General features: G+C 40.7%; 1 protein-coding gene across 1 annotated transcript in view; it reads right to left on the bottom strand.

The window, feature by feature from the left end:
* il1rapl1a (interleukin 1 receptor accessory protein-like 1a) overlaps positions 1-17,024 on the bottom strand; it is a 139,792-nt gene that overhangs the window by 74,685 nt on the left and 48,083 nt on the right. The window contains 3 exon segments of the mRNA XM_051072180.1: positions 458-475; positions 477-645; positions 5,603-5,888. Of these exon segments, the coding sequence (XP_050928137.1) occupies positions 458-475; positions 477-645; positions 5,603-5,888 (473 nt within the window).

Genomic DNA, 17,024 nt, shown 5'->3' on the forward strand with positions numbered 1-17,024 from the left:
GCATTTGGAGGACATCCACTCATTCCTGCAGGGCAGAGAGTGACATTGTACAATTTTCTCTTCATGCAAGTTTTGTGTTCATTATGAAAGCCATCTCTGTGGCTGCCCTCTGCACAGTCCTTGTTCTCTTTAGATGACTCTCAAAGCTTATGTAATTCATTGTCATCATTTGCATCCATATATAATCTGCCTAAGTGATCTGGAATCATGCTTTCCACCAAGTCTTTTAAACACAAACAGCCAAGAAATTAGATGAAAACAAACCAATGAACCATCCAAGAATATTTCTCGGTTGTATAATCACAAAGACAGATGCCCTCCTTATTACTTTCTATTACTTTTCCCCAACACAAAGCAAATAAGAGCATTCCAGACACACAGAAAAACATCAGTGAACCTTTAGGCAAGTATACAAATGATCACACATAAACAAACATCAGTCAGAGAGTCAGCCCACCTTGTACCAGGTGATGTCCAGGCTCTTTGCCAGGTTCAACATAGTCATCTATATCAGGGCAGAGAATGTCTTTACTCTTGCTGAGCTCAGCCTTCTCAGCTCGTCTCATGTTGGAGTTGTAGCACAGATTTGTGTCATTTTCCGCCACAGTCAGAGACATGGACACCTTCATGCAGTATGTTGAGTTCCTGTGGGCAGAGAACAGCAACACTTTACTCATTTGATACTGGGGTCTCAATGAGAGGGTATCCTTATCAAATGCCGTAACGGTAGTTCATTCACACACACATACAAAAAACCCACTGACACATTCTACAAACACTCAAACAAGTGGAATTTTATATTCATTCCCTTTGATACCCCTTTAGCTATTTTTATCCGTTTGCATCCTTCCTCTGTCTTTCTCCCATGTTTGTGGGGTTAGCAATAACGACGTGTTCAGCAGCTTTACCAGAGTCAATGACTCACGCTCACGACCATTATTGGATTTATGGGGGGAGTCAGCCAGGCCTGGGAATGCTAATCAGAGAAGAGACAAACGCTGAGAGGGCCTCACGACATGAAAGAAGGGAAAGCTGCTTGGTCATCAGAAGGAGTTGGTCCCCACTGCACATCCCCCCCTCGTCTCCCAGCAACCATGAGTGCACTTCACCTCTGATGCACACGAGCTGGCAGAGGTGAAGAACGTCTCCCTCTCTCTCGCTCTCTCTCCAGTTATTAATGTTGTCGTAATCATCATCATTAACCACCATCAGCCACCATCATTTCAGACCCTGTCACCACTGACACAATGCCATCCCATTGCGCCCGCCCTCCAAAAAGTGACTCTGACAAGATGTTTCCTACAAAACTTATGCCACATGGCCAAAAGTATAAGGACACCCACACTAAGTATTGTATGTTGACACATTGGCAGCTATAACAGCCTCCATTCTTTTGGGAAGTTTTTCAACAGGATTTTGGAACCTGGCTGCCTGCCCCCATGAGCATTACTGATGTTGGCAACTGACGTCCTAGCTAGCAGTAGGTTGAGGTCAGGGCTTTATGCAGGACTAAGTTTTACCACATCAGATTTGGAAACATTTCCTTAACAGTGCATGGGGACATTGTCATCTTAAAACAGGAAAGGCCGTGTCCAAATTGTTGCTACAAAACTTGAAGCACACAGTAACTTAAAAATATAATTAGGTGTAGCATTAAGGTTTCTCTTGGCCTGGCCCAATCCATGAAAAACAGACACAGATTAAGAGCCCCCATACTTTTATAATACAAGTCTGTCTGTGTTTTTAACCTCTGCCGCCTGGCCCAGCCTGGCTGTGATCAGATGCGGTCAGTCCCTTGGTTGGTCGAATGGGAGCCTGTGCGTACAGCCATATGGGCTTTCATTTCATTTCATTACGTTTATGGCTTGCCAGATGCTCTCATTCACTGTAAATGACAGGGTTTCATATGATCTACTCAGGTTATGGAAGCAATAAGGGAGTCACCCTCTCTCGTATAAACACCTCTGACCCCCTGGGGCCATAAAACACAGATGTAGACACGCGCACACACGCTTAAGAGATAAATGTGGCTATATGCCGCTGTGGAAGACTGTGTAAAGATAGCAATGAGAGGAGCAGAAGGAGAATAGCGACTGGGAATGAGAAAAAAACAAAACATGCTGTATATTTTTACTACATAGAAAATGACTAAAAGGGCATCTGGAAAATGCTGTAGGAAGCAAAAGTAAGATGTAAGATATTGCAACAGAGCTATGCCCTCTTGGTGCTGAAATCTAACATTATCGACTCAATGCCTCGTATCTAGAGGGAACAGAGTGGGAAGATGCTCTACTGTAGGCTCACGAAATATACTTGGGCAACATATTTATTTAAAGAAAAAATACAACCATGCAAGCACACACTCATCAACATACATAAATGTTGACACATACATGCATCCTGGTAAAGTAAATCCTCCCCAACCTGCTTGTTGACATAATGGGGAGATGATCTCTCATAGTAGTGCACCTGAGCCAATAAAATCCCCAAGGAGCTGATAGGACACATCTCTACATGTTAAATATTCACAGCAAGGCACCCTGTGGCATTGTGGGAAGGTGTCAGTGGTGCAGGTTGATTGATGGACAGCTGGGGGTCGATGCGCAGTCCTGTGGTGTCTTTCACGTCTGTCACATTCTATTTAAGTGTAGCTGGATATTAGCTGCGGATATTAGTCTGTGGCTCACGTTAGCTGTAATTCTTCACACATTATTATCCCACATGTTGGACAATGTAATCATGGGTAGGAAATATACATGGTTTCACCCAGAACACAGACTCATTACTGGAATTATTATAAAATAATTTATCAGGTGAAACATAGACTGGGGCTGTGGCTGTGACTGTGGTGGTGGTGGTGTGTGTGTGTGTGTGTGAGAGAGAGAGACGGAGCGGGGAAGAGAGGAAGAAAGACTGATGGATCCGAATCGATGTTGCAGACCCTGGGAGATGACAGGCAGAGAAGCGGAGAAAGAGCGAAGGATTGAAAAAGAGCGAAAGCCAACGAAAGCATGTGGAGATTGGTATGTATATGAAGTCACCTTCACATGAAAACTGGCGATTAGACTCACATCTCCAGACAGAGAAGGGCAAAGATAACTATTCACATGCACGCACACATGTGCAGCACAAAGAGACACATACTTGAGTGAATCAGTGTGCCATATCTCTTTCTGAGAAAAACATCTGGAGGGCCTCAGAGGAAAGCTGAACTTAACACAGAGGGATTTACCTACATTTATAGACATTATGCAACATGCCCAGAGCTACTGGGAACTATCCTGCCATATATACAGTGCAGTCAGAAGGTATTAGGGCAGTGACACATTTTTGGTGCATTAGCTTTTACTTACGGTATTTCAGTGCACTGGATTTAAAATGAAACAATCATTATTACTTACAAGTACTGACTGTCGGCTTTATTTTGAGGGTGTTTACATCAATACCACCTAATAGGCGTTCTTCATACAACTTGTACAGAGTCAAGAAATCACAAGCATCCTGATCTGACCAACCACAGTAACTGCGATAATCAAATTTTCCTTACTGTGTACGTATGGATAACGTGAATAATGTTTGTAAAGCAGGGCCAATTTCTAAATAAACAGAGACAATGGGGTGACAACTATCATTCAATATGCTTGATTTTAAGTTTTGTAAACACTGTTCTCTCCAGGAACAATTATTTCATGTATCAAGGTCTTAAAATCCACTGAGTCTAAATAGCCGGTAAAGACACTTAAAATGGCTGTTGTAAGCATTTTAGTTATTCAGGTATATCAAATGATTTTATATGTGTTTAAAACTTTCTTTTTCTATATTTAAAAGAAGAAAAAAACACAAAGTGCTGTGGCAGGTTGTTTTGTGCTGGACCTGTTATTTTATTTCACTGTTGAGTTCTGGTGCTTTGGGTCGTATCAGAGGGTAGGGATTAACAATGAGATTCTTATAACTGAATAACTCACTTTTTGGATTGTTACACTCACTGAGCTTCAATTTATTAGGCACATATTATGCAAATTAAATATCAAACCAACCCCAACTGTGCAATAAAGCTTATCATTACAAATCTATATATCAAATTTCTGATGATCTGCAGTCATGTCATTGGGGGTTGGTATAATATTCAATGTAATGCAGATGTCTAAGGTTTGGATAAATTAAGGTCTGCTGCACATACTCCACAAAATCCAAATGGGGTGAAAAGAAGACAAAGGCACATTTTTGTTCCTCTTTGCCTGCAGGGAGTTTCAGGGGGGAGTGCTGGGTCATATGTGCTAAAATGTGTGACTCAAAAGATTACTCCCTTACAAAAAGGGAATTGATTTCAGCGCAGAGGCAAATCTCTTGCAGTGTTCTGATTAGGGTATCTGAGAAGTTTGAAATCCCCCAAGCTCAACACGAGCTGAGAACCTGGGGGCACTTTTTACAACTGTTAGCGCTCTACAGAATTACAGCATGATCTGAATTTCAAGCACAACAGTTGAATAGGAACAAGGCCTTCGTTAGAAGAAATTGTCAATAATCAAAGGCAATATTAATTTACAGTAAAGCAACATAAGAAAGTATTTGTGCCAGATTAGCCCTACAGAGTGCATTAATGAAATGCAGTATAGGCTCGGGTATCACTGCACACAAGCACAGCCCCCCTCAGGCACATACAAGTGTATCCTGCAAGCATCTTCGGGTCTTTAAGAGGCCTTTAACTGGGTTTATTAAAAACTCTCTGAAATGAAGAGCTGCAATGAGCCGTTTATTGAGGGATGTTCTCCACTGTAAAGGTTAATAAGTTACTGCCACATAATTATGCATCTTGTATTAGGGAGAGTCTCTCTGCAACGGCTCACTAAAGTGTGTGTGTATGTGTGGTGTTTGTGTTTTTGCTTGAGTTTTTATTCAATTGTCTCTCTTTGTCCCTACATCTACCCTTGCCATTTCACAATGGCGTGTGGTGTAGTTCAGTGCACTTCAACATTTTGGCAAGCACGCTTATTTGCTTTTTTAATGAGAGTTAAGTGAGAGGATCACTGCTACTCTCATATACTCTCTAATGTTCCAGCAAGAGCTAGAACGCCTAGCTTAGCATAAAGAGTGGAAGCAAGGGGAAACAGTTAGCTCTAAAGCTCACTAATTTACATGTTGTGTCTCATTTATTTAATCTACACAGAACAAACAGAAATTTTATGGGGTGCTATTTGCTGCACCTGTTTCTTTGGTAAACAGCAGGTGAGCAGAAACTTCTTATATTCTTGTTATCATACCTCCCCTTTGCAACCGACAAATTTTTGTTGTGCACAGATTCAATGGTGACACACTGTGTTAATTAGGAAGTGTTACGGGTGCAGGTAGGTGCATTGTTGAACTTTAGAGAGAGCAAAGGCAGCTGTTTCCCCCTGCTTATAGTCTTTATTAAACTAATTGCCCCCAGGATCCAGCTCTATACTTAATGCATACACAAGGCATTAGTCTTCTCATCTGAATCCCAGCAAAACTGAATAAATGTTTGAGAAAATCAGGATTTTAAAAACTACAATAAGACAACTTGTTAAAACTGATTCTTAATGCATCATCCCAAGCATTTTCTCCTTTTCCTTCCTCCTACCGTAAGACACAGGAATAGAGGCCCACATCCTGGAGGTCAGCAGGTCTGAACCAGATGGCATCCTCCTCCTTGCTCATGCGCACGCCGTCGAAAGAGATGGGCTCCTCGAAGTCACTGTGGCCGAGGCCAGAGCTGCGGTACCACATGAGGCTGAGGCCCACACTCTGCGCCTGGCTGTAGTTGGCCCGGATGTAACCATAGAACAGAGCGCACTTCAGCCGCACCGGCTCACCCTGCAGCACCCTGTACTTAAGGTAGTCCACTGACCAATCTGTACAGCCATCCACTGCAGAGAAACCAAGAGAGAAAGAGACACATTCAGCAACACATTATGAGGGTGTGAATAAGAATTTGAAAATAATAAAATATCAATGAGCATATTCAAAATTGGTTACACCGCACACAAAGAAATATTGCATTTCCAGCAAATCAAAATAAAGCAATATTGTGCACCTCCAACTTACTTTACAAGAATATATGAGAGGGATGAAGATTACCAGGCCATAAACCACCCACAATAATCCTCTTCTTATTTATTAGAAAACAACTCCTTAAAATAGCCTTATTATTAATGAGACACTAAGCTCTTCATGGTATCCAAGTAGAACAGTGCATGGAGATGTAATGCATGGATACTAATGCCTTTTGCTGCATATTGTGTGAGATTCATTGCCTGTGAGCTCTTTGCACTTTTACTGTGTAATGCTAGTGGTAGATAAGTCTCCTCGTCGTTCCTGCTATCTTGATGCTGCTCACACATCCAGGGCATGTGTGCCACCCTTTGCCTCTGCAGAGACAGCTTAGACACTCTGCCTGTGATATCCAAACATGCAATCACTGTGACATTTGGGAATGAACTGTGAAATATCTCCATAAATGATTTCAGGCTTCTCTAAGCGCTGAGAATGCACCACAGCTCCAGTGCCACAGAGCACAAGGCTAGTTCATTAACTGGGACTACACCTCAACCTCCTCAAACATGGCATGCTCCTTGTCTAACAGTTCTATGGACAGATATTTTTCCTCAGGCTCTTTTTCTCACAGTTTTTTGTCTGTAGCTAACAGGTTAGCTCAGCTATCCTCCATTTTTTTACATACTACATGCTACCCTACCCTGACTGGACTGAGACAGATTGTGCATCTAGCAGCGATCCTCTCATTTTACAGATAAAATCACAGCATAAAACATGGAATACAGATGGAAACTGTATCCCTCAGCCTAATGTGTGAAATGTATACTTTAGTTGTTACAGTACAACACAGTGGCTAAAAGGACATTTGACAAAAATCAAAGACACTGGCACAGTCCCTCAGGTACACTTGTCTGCTCTGGTTCTAGTGAGCAGATCTCTCTCAATTCCCAGGCTACCGGAAGTTAACCCATGGCCAGCTATCAGTCTCTGACTAATTAACTACCATTTGTTTATCCATCAGGTGTATATTAGAGAGTGCATGTGGGTGCATGTGTAACCAAAGAGCTAAGGAGAGAGAGAAGTGGTGATGCTTTGGAGAGATAAAGTAATAAGAACCCTGCTGCGTGCCAGTCTGTCAGTGATACAGAGCCTCATGGGGACAGCTATGCTTGTAATTAATACTCTTAATTACCAGGGAAGTAATGTGTGTGTGTGTATGTGTGCATGTTTGCATGAGTGTGCATTCCCTATACGAATGGCTGTCTGCCTAATTATGTCTGTTAATTACCAGTAGGCCTATCCAGAAAAGTGTGTGTGCATATATACAAATGTGAGAGAAACTGAAAGTGTGTGTATGTGTGAGGTGTAATGTGTGAAACCCTGTCTAATTATCGCTCCTAATAATGAGAGCAGTGCCCCTATAGATGCAAACAGCATACATGCATTCTCCAGTGTGTTCACATGCACTTGATTATACTATTAAGCATCTTACTGATGAGCACTATCAACAATGTAAGTACTGCAGACAAGCTTTTTTGTCAATAGAGGTATATTTTTTTAGTAACTCAAATATAACCACAAAATAAGAAGAAAACAACAACAACACAACTTTCCATTATTACTTCAGAAAAACACTGCAATTCACTTGTTGCACATTAAATAAAAGATCAGAGAAACACTCGACCACAGACCACTATCCCTGCTTTAACATCAGGGTAAATTTCCATTGAAGGCAGCAGGTAACTCCTCTGCCCTCTCTGCATATCAATCTGATAATCAGCAGGGACAGCGGAGGCTTCATTCAGCCTATTCTTTATTCACCCTCTACACCTCTAATGGATATGACCTCTGCCTTTCTTTTACAGGCTCCATTTCTACCTTCTCCATCACAACAAAAACTATTTATCTAATGAGCTTGATTGAGCGTGATTCAAAACGGGAAAAATTCTTATTCAGCAGTAGACTGTCCTGTAAAAAAGGAGCCCATAGGTCGTTTGCATAGGCAGCTTATTAGGATCTTGTTGAGTGACCTCTAGTGGCCGTAGTAATTACATTGGAAGCAAGAAAGTCGGCGCCAGCTATTCATTTCCTACATGAAACGTATAGTCAGGGTTGTTTCTTTTGTCCATTGCCATTCAACAACCTTAACATTGTGTTTATTATTGTAACAATGACAACAAAGGCCCTCTAATGTTAAGGAAGTACTTATTTTAACTCAAACAGTTTTTGTGCCTAAACGTTAACAAACCACAACTTTAACTTTAACTTTATTATTGTTACCATGACGATAAAGGTCCCATCCCCAAAGGTCGTACCCAAGGGTGGGAACAAGTGACCTATATGGTTGTTTAAGTTTGAGGACTTGTTAGAGTGGCACTGTGCCTGTCATTTGCTTTCACCATGCAGCTTGGGAGATATGTGCTGTCTGAGTAACAAACTCCACATGAATAAGGGTGTGCACATGTAAACACACACAACAAGGAGACCTTTCTTTCCCAACAGACCTCCCAATGGGAGTAATCTAATACGATGGCCTTTAGAGGGGGAAACCATATTTACGTCTGAAACTCAAAACGGTTTTATCAACTCAATTAGAGGCTGACATTTCCCTCATCCCCACGCTGGGCCAGAAAATCAATGCTACCAGCTGGAGGAATACTGCAGTCCCCACCTCTCACTCTCTCTGCTGACAACACATTCACATCTACCCACTCACACACACACACAGGATCTCTTTCTTTTCCTCCCTGCACCTCTGGGACATCACACCTTTGTAGCGATTTTTGTTCAGCCACTCTTAGACAAGCCCATACTGTGAAGGATGTTTCCATATGGATTCATTCCCACATGGCTGTCAGACCGAAAGAAACTGACCTCTGCTCCACTGAATCTGACTGCAGCACTGTAAGTTGCAGCACTCCTTTCCTGGCCGCTGCTACTCTGTTGCTGATGCCCTAACACTGCTAGATCACGTGAAGTGCAGGGCATAGGTATGGCTGGTGCAATGAAGAAGCAAGGAGAGAATATCAAGCTACAGTGTGTGTGTATGCGTGTGTGTCTCATAGAAACCTTATTACTTTCTGCATCGAGGCAGACCTGTCTGTCTTCGTGTGACACTAAACCAAGGCAATAAATACAGACCACTGAGCTAGAATAAATTTACCCACATTCATTCATAAACATCCATGGACTCACACAACCAAGCAAATGCACACTTGCAACAACCCAATCCTCACAAACACAAACACACACACCTACACACAAAATCACAGAGTGGGCTACTGCTTTTGTCTCCCGCATAATCAAATTCCCATTATCCTTTTACAGCAGTATATCGCTGCAGTGTGCCTTGTTCCTCTACTTGCATGTCTCTCACATGCTCTCATGCAGCTTTTAGTAGTCGGCTTCTCTTCTCTCATCACTACCTGCTCTCCTAATGAAGTGCAGTTATCAGATGTTAGGTGGGCGGCAGGGTTCTTACAGGCCATGAAGACATTCAAGGATCTATATGTGGATAAGGACTCTTAATAACTTTCTGTCTCTCTCATTCTCTCTCCTTCTTAGTTTACACCCACTCTACATTCGTGACTCCATCTTTATCTCCCTGTGCAGCAATTGGAAGAAGGTGGCCTGGTCTGATGAATCGTGTTTTCTTCTACATCATGTGGATGGCTGGGTGCGTGTGCGCCATTCACCTGAGGAAGACAAGGCACCAGGATGCACTATGGGAAGAGGGCAAGTTGGCGGATGCAGTGTGATACTTTGGGAAATGCTCTGCTGAGAAACCTTAGGTCCTGCCATTCATGTTGATTTTACTTTGACATGTACCACCTACCCTAAACACTGTTGCTGACCAAGAACACCCTTGCACCCTTGATAGCAGTGGCCTCTTTGAGCAGGATAATGCTCCCTGCCACACTGCAAAGATGGTTCAAGAATGGTTTGAAGAACACAACAATGAGTTTGAGGTGTTGACTTGGTCTCCAAATTCTCAAGATCTCAATCCAGTCGCGCATTTGTGGCATGTGCTGGAAAAACAAGTGTAATCCATGGAGGTCTCTCCTTGCAACCTACAGCACTTAAAGGATCTGGTACTGACAGCTTGGTGCCAAATAGTCATAGCATACCTTCAGAGGTCTTGTGGAGTCCATGCCTCAATGAGTCAGGGCTGTTTTGGTGGCAAAAGGGGGGCCTATTCAATATTAGGCGAGTGGTCATAATATTATGGCTGAGCGGTATACATATGATTCTCCTGTGCTGCACACAATTCTACTGTAAGTTCTCTGCAATGAGATAACATGTGATACCTGATTATCTCTCTCTACTTTAGGCACAAGGCTAATTAATCAAGGTTCAAGATAGTAAACCACAACCTCAGTGTTACCCTGTAGCAGTAGAATCCTGGCTGTCTCTGGAAAATCAATTACTTTTTAGCCATTGATCTGGACACTGTCCGCGCACTGACTTTGAGTCTTTCTTCCAGATTTTCTGGCCTTGCAGTAGAGGTAGGTGTATAAAAGTATTTAACCTCCTGTGTAACTTTAAGTGTGTTTCCATCCATCTGTTTCTACATGCATTTTGGACATTTAAAAAAAGAACTGAGCGGAACGTTAGAAGGGTTGAGTTGGAAAAGTTGGTGTATCTATATAAATCAAATGCGACAAAGTGAAATGGAAACAGACTTAATGAATAAATCATCAAGTGTGTGACTTAAACAAAACTCTGGCTTTTTCTCTGCTGGAGAGACAAAACATGTCTGATTTGTGTGGACTGATGAGGACGATTAATACGTGAAACAAACATAAATGTCATATTTTCATCCTATTTTTTACATTTTTGAGCTGTGTTAATTGCATCATCTTCTTGCGCCCCCTCAAACCTTGTCAAATGGCTTAATGATGGCAACCTGGCACCACCAGCTGTTTATCTTCATCTTTATCTACATCAGCTCCCACTATTTATATAATAGCAGTGGATGGAAATGCAGATTATGTCACATTTCCTTAAAATATTGTGCTACATTTGTATGAAATGAGTTGTAATTCAGTCAAAGAGACTTGCAATAATGAAGTGACTATGTACAACCAAAAGTTCCCTGCTAAATTTGGCCTGTTGTGTATCAGTGGGGTAATAGTAAGGAGTTTCAGGTCGTAATGGCCGTGCTGTGTGACTGTGTAAATGTGATTGGACATTACTAGTTAGCCAACAGCTGTGAATGAGCCAATTATTATGAATCATGAATAAAACAGTTGATGCCAGTCAGTTTATGCAATGCAGTTAATCCATACCTTTTTACATGAATACATGAATACTACTTTGCTATTTCCTGTTAAACCACAATCTGGTTTAACAGGAACTGACAGGGTCTGAATTAACACAAATAACAGACCTTTGTGTTGAAAAATCACAAAGAATCTATTTTTTTCTGATAAATTTACAAATGTACACATTTCTCATGTCAGAGTCTGCATCAACAACAACAACAAAAAAAAGTTCATTTTACTGAACGCACATACTTTCGCTGACAGTTCACCATTGTTCATTTATATGCAAATGGGGACCAATAATAATGTGGACCTGAAAAAACTGACTTAGACTAGCAACTGCAGTCTAGTTTGTATAAATCTACTTTTCTCTTTTTATTTTTCTTTCTATTGTGACTGATATAAATAGTAATAAATATATAGATTTAACTTTAGATGAATGATTGATGAATAATAAGGTAAATATTTTATCCTTTTATTGTATCAACTGATTTTAAGTTTTGTTTTGCTTTTGTCCAGATTATCACACACAAATAAATCAGTCAAAATATCATGTCCATTTCTTTTATTTGCATTTATTTATAAAACCCCTCAACAGCAATGATCTTATTCATTATATCTTTGTTCAGCTTCCTGTTTGTTTTCTCTTATTAATTAGCTGAGGCTGCGTGGGGAAATACTGTACACTTGTTGCTACTTGTTTGTGGTTCATATCAATTAACTATAATAATTATCAAAATATGGCTGATTTACTGTTCCTACAGCTTAATAATGTTCCAGACTCTTTCACTTAATCTGCAGAGGATACTATTGACTGGCTTTACCCCTGTTGCCAAATATATAACATAGTCTTGTTCTTGATTTTAACGTAGAGAAAGAGTCACTTTTTGTCCTTAGGAAGACTGTGAACCTTATATTTGTAACTGGAAGGTTAAAAATATCCTAAGACTGTACAAGCATGAGCAAATGTATAACAATTAACATTCTTAATGTCTGTTGTAATAGTAATAATGCTCCAATGGCTGTATTTTATCATTCTTTCCATCTTCATTGTTTATTTAATTTGATTTTATTTGTCAGGGTTGCTGTTCTAATTGTATATTGTTGTTATAATGCATGTTGTGTTTGGAAGTTAAGTGGAAAATTCATTGTGTGTCATGTAACGTGTCTATGTGTGTACAGTATGATACATTCACTATACCCTACTTTATGCAAATTAAATCAGAGCTTCCACTTCTGTACATATTGTCCTGTTATGTTTTCCTTTTGAAATTGTTTCTAGTGCATGCACTGTGAATTGTGCTGTAATGCACAACAGTGTTACATTAAACTACTGAAGCTGCACCTGAAGAAAACAGAAAAGAATATAGGAACAACAGGGAAATGAAGTAAATCTTATATCTGGCAATCGATGTTGATATTTACATACATATTGGCAGAGTAATTTCAAAGGCAAGATGAAGTTTGGAGAGATAAAGCAAGAGCAATACCTAAAACTGAGGCAAATCCACAACAGTGAAATTTAAACCACACAATCTAAGCAGGTGCTCAGAAGGGAATTGTGGGCAAAAGTATGTGTGGCTACAATAACTATGAAAAGTAAAATAGGATAGATTTTTTAAGTCTACAAAAGCAGCACTGTATTAAAAGTCGTTTACAGGCAAATCAAACAAACTTTCAAGTTTGCCTGAAGGTGACAGTCCTGTTTCTATTGTTTCATATGGAAACCAGGGTGGGTTTGTTGCCCTTGACCAAGTTCAGCACAGCTCACACAGATCCTTTTAATAACTCTCCAATTGACTTCAAATTAACCAGAACCCGTTATAGAACAGAAATTTCCCCTGTTGTGTGGGAAAGGGTGTCACTGAGACATTAGCTTTTTGACTTTCCTCTCTCTCTCTCTCTCTCTCTCTCTCTCTCTCTCTCTCTCTCTCTCTTGCTCATCCTTTCTTCCTTTCTCTTGATGATAAAGGGCTCTTTTTAAGGAGAACAGAAAGCTTGTCAGGAATTGGCCAGCTGGAGAAAGTCATTTGAGGCCCAAATTGATGCACTCGGGACTCTCAATAGTATCTCTCCTATAGTGGGGGCAGGATAGAGGGAGATGCGGTGGCCGGGACATTGTTCCTCGTAAATGGCTCTTTATTTCATAAGCGAAGTTGGGAAATGAGCAGCACCGTTCATGGCTGCTGCCACACAGGGGAGGATGGCCATGCGTTAAATAGAACACCAAGAAACAGGAGCCCCTAATATTTTAACAACTAAAAAGTCTACGGCTGCACCTACATCATGTCCAGTTTTACTGGCAATGGGAACACATGCAAATAATGTACCCATAAGTTATAAAGTCAAGTCTGTGTGAGCACCATCCATCATGCTGACAGGGTGTGAGCAGGCTACATGGACATGAATCTATACACAGGCTGACTGGCTGAGCCAGGCCCCCTGGACCATGACTAGGAGGAGGAAAGACCTGAAAGAGGAGAGACATTTGAAATCCCAAATGCAAAGTGTGTGCATGCATATGTTTTTCTGTGGGAAAATCTCTGTGTCTATGCAGGTGTCAGTCAGCTATGTAGCATTAAAATACCAGTAATTTCTTCTCTCTGTGCCTCTCTATGTGTGTGTATGTGTGTGCGCTCTCCATTGTGCAGCTGTGATCCATGAGATTCAGGCTGAGCTGTCACTCCACTAATCTCCCCCAGTAGAAATACAGCTTGGAAAATGTCATCCGAACATTCCAAATTGTGTTTACACTCGCTGTAGGTTCCATCGCTTCTAATTTGACAAGTCATTATCACCCATGCTCCTCTCCCTCTTCTCTCTCACCGCCTGAGAGACAAAAATAAGGAGGAGGAGGAAGGATGAAGGAGACAAAACAAGGGCATTAAATTCCACTCACAGAACACAATTGTGCTCTCAATAATCAGGTAATCCAAACATTTAATACAGAATAGGAAGGATTATTGTTATTTTCATTCATTAAAAAAAAACTTAAATTCAAATATTTCAACAATGTCATCCCCTAGGGCATGCTAATGCTAATAAAATATAAAACTAGACAGAAAGCCCATATGGTGAAGTGTTTGGCTTCATGTGTATTGGGAGAAGCACATGGCTTTCAACACCTTGAGGCCCACAGTAAAGTTAGCAATGACAGGGACTGCAGTATGGGAATTCAGCATTCAGGTTAGGTACCACTTGAGTAAGTCTGACGTGTTGTTCACCCAGGAGGTCCTTCTCCCCTGGACTTCCTTGTGGACAAGAATCATAATTGTCAATTGCTTTGTCACTTTAATGTAGACATATGTTGTTTTGCTGCACAATATTCTGTTGTCATTCAATGAGCATGTCTTAGCTCGATCTGTTCTGTTAAAAATGTAGACAGATAAAACACTTAGTGAACAGACTGCAGTGACAGAAATCCTACCCCATGAAAAACTTCCCTGAAACTGTGCAGTCTGGTCAAAGGTTTAGTGGGCCATTGGATTTTGTATCCTCAGGGTTTGTGAACGAGCATTTCTCATGACCTCTATTACCAGGCATGCAACTTACAGCCTGGGGGAAACTCAAAAATACGCAATCTAACTGCAGACAAGAACACACAGAGGAAATGGGGTCTTAAGTAGACACCACCACTAATGGTTTAGACTAGGGTTCTTGTTAACTCTGCTGATCCCTATAGACTGGCCCTATAATTCAGATTTGTATACATAGTGACTGTATCCACTGGAGACATCAGTGGTGGATGTAATGCATAAGTTACTCTGATGCAGACCACAGAATACAATATTCATGAAGATATGCACTGGCCTCACTTGACTGTCAAGTCAACTTGTATGTTATTTTGGTCATCCATGTGCATTTTTCATTATTTACTATGTTCAATAATACATTGGGATGATTTATTCACCTGGGACATTAACCATCTCAGTAACACTGTATGTGTGTCACTATAGACACTTTTATGTTTTTTGTGTAGAGGTTAAAAGCTACATCTACATGCGTTTCTTTAGTCTTTGGCATCTGCTTGTTTAGTGAGATGTATGATCATGTGAATAGGAGAAAATCTGTGTCTAAAAAAAATAATAAAATAAAATAAAAATAAATAAAATAATGTCCATGGTTGAATAAGAAATGTGATGTTAAATCAAGGTGATAGCAGAAGAACTGTCAGTGATAGAGAGGCTGGGAGAGTGGTGGAAACAATGACCCATCCATCCATCCAGTCACTAAAGAGGCATCTCCACTGAGAGCTGGCACTCGGGGCCAGAGGAGTTAATGACACAGTGCCCTAGGCCTAGACCCAGGCACCATGCCCATGATCATAAACACACACACACACACACACACACACACACACACACACACACACACACACACACACATAAAGAACTAATACAATAGCAGAGGTCTATTTATCACTCAACACTGACATATCTGATCCTGGTTATTGACTGGTAACACAGTTGAGCAGGTCAATAAAAACCTGTTTTTCACATCATTCGCTCTGCTCAAGTCACTAGTACCCACATGCCCTTAAATTATTTCTCCTGTTTCACCTCATCCTCCTTCTGTCCTCTCATCCATTTTTTTCCATCCATTCTTTCTGGATATCCTCTACCTCTCAGTTTTCTCCACTTCTGTCTTCTCCTCTCTCTGTTTTAGGCATTGCCATTGTGCTAACAAGGTCAGAGAGTGACTACTTAAGTAACAAGGTAAAACACAGAGACACCTCCCTCATAGACAACAATACGGACTAACGACACACACATTCACAAACATACAACACTATATACAACATTACAGGACACACATTATATTGCTGATTTGAAACTTAGGCTTATGACTTTTATTACTATTTGTCTCCTCTGAACCCCTCATTAGAGAAATCACACAGGGGATTATTGAACCCATGATGCCTCCTGGAAAAGTGGCCTCCACCATGAGTTTAAGTCTCTTGGTTTCTTGACACCATTGAGTTTATACCTATCATTGATTTGACCTTTTGTTCATTACCTTGTGCTCATTTCCTCATTTAATCCCAACTCTCAGTCTCAGCGCCTCTTATCCCCAAATCCCCGACCCTTACTCACACTGCCACATTTATTCCAATAAAAGGATTTGTATACATAAGTGGCATTGTTGTTAGCTTGAGAGCAGACACAACCAGACCATCAAGTAATTATAAAAACCATGACAAAACTCTTGCAAGATAGAAAAACTGGATTGGGGGTTGTAAAGTAGAATAATGAAGATACAGTGAGCGTTGTGTACGCATGTATATGTGTTAAATATAAGTAGGTTCTGTGTATGAGTACCATGAGTGTATATATATATATATATATATATATATATGTATGTGTGTGTGTGTGTGTGTGTGTGTGTGTGTTATCTACAGTATATGTAAGGCACCATTTATATTAAGGGAGAGAATAAATGAGCAAGTGCTGAAGATGAAAGAACATTTTCAATTAAGATGAGTATGAAGCCTGGTTCATTAATAATGCAAAAATCATTACGCCTATTACGATAGCGCCCCAGTTTAAAGACACTGTACATGAGCATGTGTGTTTGCTTGCCAGGTTTTGCATGCAAGTCTAGTGTGTGAGTAAAATGGATTCCTCCAGTGACTTGATGCCAATAATTCATCTCCCTTAATGGCCAAAGGAGAAAGGAATACAGCTTCTCAAAAACCTGCACAGCTTGTGTGTGCTTGTGCATACAGAGAGTGCATGCTTTGGTGCA

The sequence above is a fragment of the Lates calcarifer genome, linkage group LG1, assembly GCF_001640805.2.
Source record: "Lates calcarifer isolate ASB-BC8 linkage group LG1, TLL_Latcal_v3, whole genome shotgun sequence".
NCBI lineage: Eukaryota > Metazoa > Chordata > Actinopteri > Centropomidae > Lates > Lates calcarifer.